Here is a 4,311-nt window from a genome sequence, read left to right as displayed (position 1 = left end):
GAAAATGCAATCAATCATTTCAATTGTGATCATGTGTGAAAAATGAGGGGTGATTCATTTTGGAAGGTCGAATTTGAATGCAGAATACCCGCTTTTGACAGGATTCTCAGCAGTGTGCAGGAACAGAGGGATCTTGGTGTCCACGTCCATGGATGCTATCCAAGTTGATAGGGTTATAAAGAAGGCATACGGTGTGTTGGATTTCATTGGCAGGGGAATTGAGTTTAAGAGCCGTGAGGTATGATGTAGCTCTATATAACTCAGGTTAGACCACACCTGGAATATTGTGTTCAGTTATGATCAACTCATTGTAGGAAAGATGTGGAAGCTTTAGAGAGGGTGCAGAGGAGATTTCCCAGGATTCTGCCTGGACTGGAGGGCAGGTCTTATGAAGAATGGTTGAGGGAGCGAGGGCTTTTTTCATTGGAGCGAAGAAGGATGAGAGCTGACTTGATAGAGGTGTACAAGACGATAAGAGACATGGATATAGTAGATAGTCAGAGACTTTTTCCCGGGCGAAATGACTATTATGAGGGGGCATAATTTTATGGTGATTGGAACAAGTTATAGGGGAGAAGTCAGAGGTAGGTTATTTACGCAGAGAGTGGTGGGCGTTTGAAATGCACTGCCGGCAGTATTACTGGAGTCAGACACTTTCGAGAATTGTAAGCGACTCTTGTATCGGCACATGGAGGATAGCAAAATGTAGGGTATGCAGAGTAGATTGATCTTAGTCAGATGCTGGATCGGCACAACATCATGGGCCGAAGGGCCTGTACTGTGCTGTACTGTTCTATGTTCCATGTTCTCTGTCATGACCCTTCTCGGCTTTATTGCAACGATATGTATGTCAAGATAAAAACTTCCCGTTTTTATTTTAATTCAATTATCTACCTGATTTGACTCGTCAATATCACCAGGCTTGATAGTTAATCCTCCCCTTTGGGATTTTTACACACTTGGTAAACTCCAAGCATGTCAAACTTTTAGGTAACTATCCATATATCTGTTGCTCCTACTCTAAAGAAGTACAACATTTCGTTTTATTATAATTGTTTGTTACCAGGTACTATAAGCGGTGTAGACACAATGTACTGAAGGACAGACACAATGTACTGAAGGCATTCATCTGTACTGTTAGGACTTCTGTGATTGTTCATGTTTATTTTCATATTAATTCCTCAATTTCACTTGCAATTCTATGTACTGTGTAACTGAGACTCGTGATAAAGATTACATTACTGAACATTCAATCTGTATGTGTTGTTTCGATAACGAAAGGAGTCAGAATGAAACCAGTGTCGTATAGAAAAGATAGTTCTGGGATAGTAGGAACTGCAGATGCTGGAGAATCTGAGACAACAAGGTTAACAAGGGTCTTTTTTCTGAAGAAGGGTCGAGGCCCGAAACGTCAGCCTTCCTGCTCCTCTGATGCTGCTTGGCCTGCTGTATTCATCCAGCTCTACACCTTGTTATCTCTGAAACATAGTTCTGTTTGTATTTACTAACAAATGTCAGAAATAATCTGTCAGGAATGAAGGGCAGTGGGAATGATCAAACTGCAATTTTTCCTCGCTCTAAAACAAACTGGGATTCATTCCCTATGATCGCTTCCTTCACACGAGGTCAGAGATTTAACAAATACTCAGGCTCATTCAGTTCACTGATCATTGAAATTGATGGGAGGCCATACTTATCCAGTAACGACTCACTATGAAGGAGCAAATATATACCTGGTCCATGTTCCTGATCCGTCTTCTTGCCAGAGGGCATATTCTCAATTTCTTCATAAATTCCTTGGTACAAACCAAGACTTGAGCCTCTGTCACCAGTGCAAAGATCTGTTGAAGGAAGGATAGACAGGTTAGCATTTGCAGCTGAACACTCGCAGCAATACTGAGTTTATTTCTGAAGCAGCATTAGTGTGAAGCTCTTACAGTTCATGCAAGGCAGCAAGAAGGCAATGGCTGATCAGTGAGGGCAGCATGCGTGTAGAAAATCAAGTGAACACGTCATGATTAATCGTCATGTCTTATCACTTTGTGGAAATTATTCTGTTAAACATAGAGACTAAGATGTTGTTGGTTTGGAAGTATTCTGTCAGTTCTGTTCGAATTAGGAATCGCCACCTCCAGATGCAGATGTTTATGCGAAGAAAAAGTGATGAGCTGATAATGCTGTACGAGACTGTAAATGTCAGTGGCCATAGAAGTTGCTTAAGACATGGAAAAATGGTAAATATCTTTAATTTATGAACGATAAATAGACAAAAAACCTTGACGACTGTGGGATGGTTACAAATCAATAGTCAGGATATAGGTGTCGGCCAAAAAAATGCTCAGATAACAGAAAATTTGTTAGTATTTTAAGGGTCCAGATCGAAAACGTCAGCTTTCCTGCTCCTCTGATGCTGCTTGGCCTGCTGTGTTCATCCAGCTCTTGTTATCTCAGATTCTCCAGCATCAGCAGTTCCTACCATCTGTCAACATTTGAATGCTGTGATAACACAAATGTATAATTGTTGCCATTAGTTGGAAATAATAACGTGAGACAAATGAATTAAGGAGAACATCATTCTTCAGAGTCTAGGCCCGGAACGTCAGCCTTCCTGCTCCTCTGATGCTGCTTGGCCTGCTGTGTTCATCCAGCTCTACACCTTGTTATCTCTGTATACTTTTGACTGCTGTGTATAAGTTAAACTTAAGACAAAGTGAAAAGTGTAGAAAATGATGATTATTCGTGTTGATCGTCTTTGCCCTCAGGTGGAAAATCATTCCCAGGCAAATGTTTTTCAACCAGTGTAAAGTGTAAAGATGTTTTAATTGGCGAGTCAAGGGAAATCAGTTGTTGGATGACTGAAAGTAAATATAAAAAGACGCTTAATACTTTCACTGGTCATAGGTTCTGGCATCAGCACCCAGAACCGGAATAAGTGTTAAGGAAAACTAACTGTGAATAAACAATTACAGGAAGTGAGCGGACCTCTCAATGAAATTTAAAGACATGTTGCTACTAGCAACAACTTGTTCGGGAGTTTTGTCTTCAAGTTAACAAAAGATAAATATTCAGTCTTTACATTTACTTCCCATTGAAAATAATTTGGTATAACACCGCATCAAACGTTAATTCTGTTTCGATCCACAGGTACTGAGGGATTTGATGAATATTTGACCCAATTTCCATCTTCTTTTAGCTCCAAAAAGTTCTTATTAACGTCTTGTATCCTTGCCTCAAATTTATATCTGGCGTTTCAATGGGTAAAACCCCTTGAAAAAATCAAATAGCCAGAAACGACCTCACATTCGTCACCGTTTAGAATAACTGATGGAAAAGTGCAACAACAATCTACAGCTCCGATACCATAAGGAACAAGAAAACTGACTGAGTGCTGACTCATTCGGTAAGTGTGAGGCTCACCTTTCATTTGCAATTTTCTCCACATTACCACGAGTAGTGCGATCAAGTCAAGGATTAACAGAGCTCCTAACGTTAAGCAGACGACAACAGGTATGGAAATGGATTCACTTTCCAGTCCTTAAAGAAGAGATTATAGAGAATTTTATCTTAGTTACAAGCTGCCTTGTATAATTGCAAAGAATTCATCAATGATTACACACCGACATAAACTTCAAATTCGTGAAAATGTCAGCAGCATTAATGTCATTAATCAGGAACATAACGCTAACACAAACATTTAAAATAGTATCATTATAAATACCCGCAGGTGGAGGTGAAGGAGAAGTCGGCATCAAAGAGGATCCTGTGGAAGAGATTGCACAAATATTCATGAAGGTGAAATTCAATACCAGAAGACAAATGTCGGCACTAATTTGTGACATTGATCATCAATGGTCAGAATCGTCCTTACCAGAACAGGTCACACTGGCAATTTCCTTGTGATTACATTCCCTTTGTGCTGGTGCTGGGGAGAGACACTCGGCAAGAGAGGATTCACTTCCCTTGCACTTCACATCATTCTGCCAGATCACACCTTTACCCCGGGAGACAGCGCGCCTTCCTTGGGCCGATAGAGCGAAGCCACATCTCAGCTGTCTGCAGACAACATTGGCATCAGTTATATCCCAGGAATCCCTGCACAATGTGCCCCAGCGTTCATTGCACATGATCTCCACTCTCCCTGAGCAGCTGTTGCTGCCTCCATCCAGGCGCACGGTATGTTGCGAATCTGTGGCACAGAACAGGTTACTATTAAATGCAGTACAAAGCAGCAATACTATTGCGATAGTTGGCACCTTCACGATGAGGACGTACCTGATTGTTGATGGCAGGAATTTGATTTGAGGAGCTGAT

General features: G+C 41.0%; 1 protein-coding gene across 1 annotated transcript in view; it reads right to left on the bottom strand.

The window, feature by feature from the left end:
* Positions 1 to 4,289, bottom strand: part of LOC109937183 (deleted in malignant brain tumors 1 protein-like) — a gene marked incomplete at its 3' end in the record, with an annotated part of 10,553 nt that extends 6,264 nt beyond the window's left edge. The window contains exons 1-5 of the mRNA XM_048594098.1: positions 4,273 to 4,289; positions 3,869 to 4,186; positions 3,719 to 3,760; positions 3,418 to 3,534; positions 1,734 to 1,841 (exon numbers count right to left, since the gene is read on the bottom strand). Coding sequence (XP_048450055.1) covers positions 1,734 to 1,841; positions 3,418 to 3,534; positions 3,719 to 3,760; positions 3,869 to 4,124 — 523 coding nt within the window. The remainder of the gene's footprint in view (positions 1 to 1,733; positions 1,842 to 3,417; positions 3,535 to 3,718; positions 3,761 to 3,868; positions 4,187 to 4,272) is intronic.
* Between the last annotated feature and the right edge of the window lie 22 nt (positions 4,290 to 4,311).

This window comes from Rhincodon typus, unplaced genomic scaffold (assembly GCF_021869965.1).
Source record: "Rhincodon typus isolate 14 unplaced genomic scaffold, sRhiTyp1.1 hic_rhity00005859, whole genome shotgun sequence".
NCBI classification, from domain to species: domain Eukaryota; kingdom Metazoa; phylum Chordata; class Chondrichthyes; order Orectolobiformes; family Rhincodontidae; genus Rhincodon; species Rhincodon typus.
Note: the sequence above shows the minus strand (reverse complement) of the source record. Positions and strands in the feature narration are given on the sequence as shown.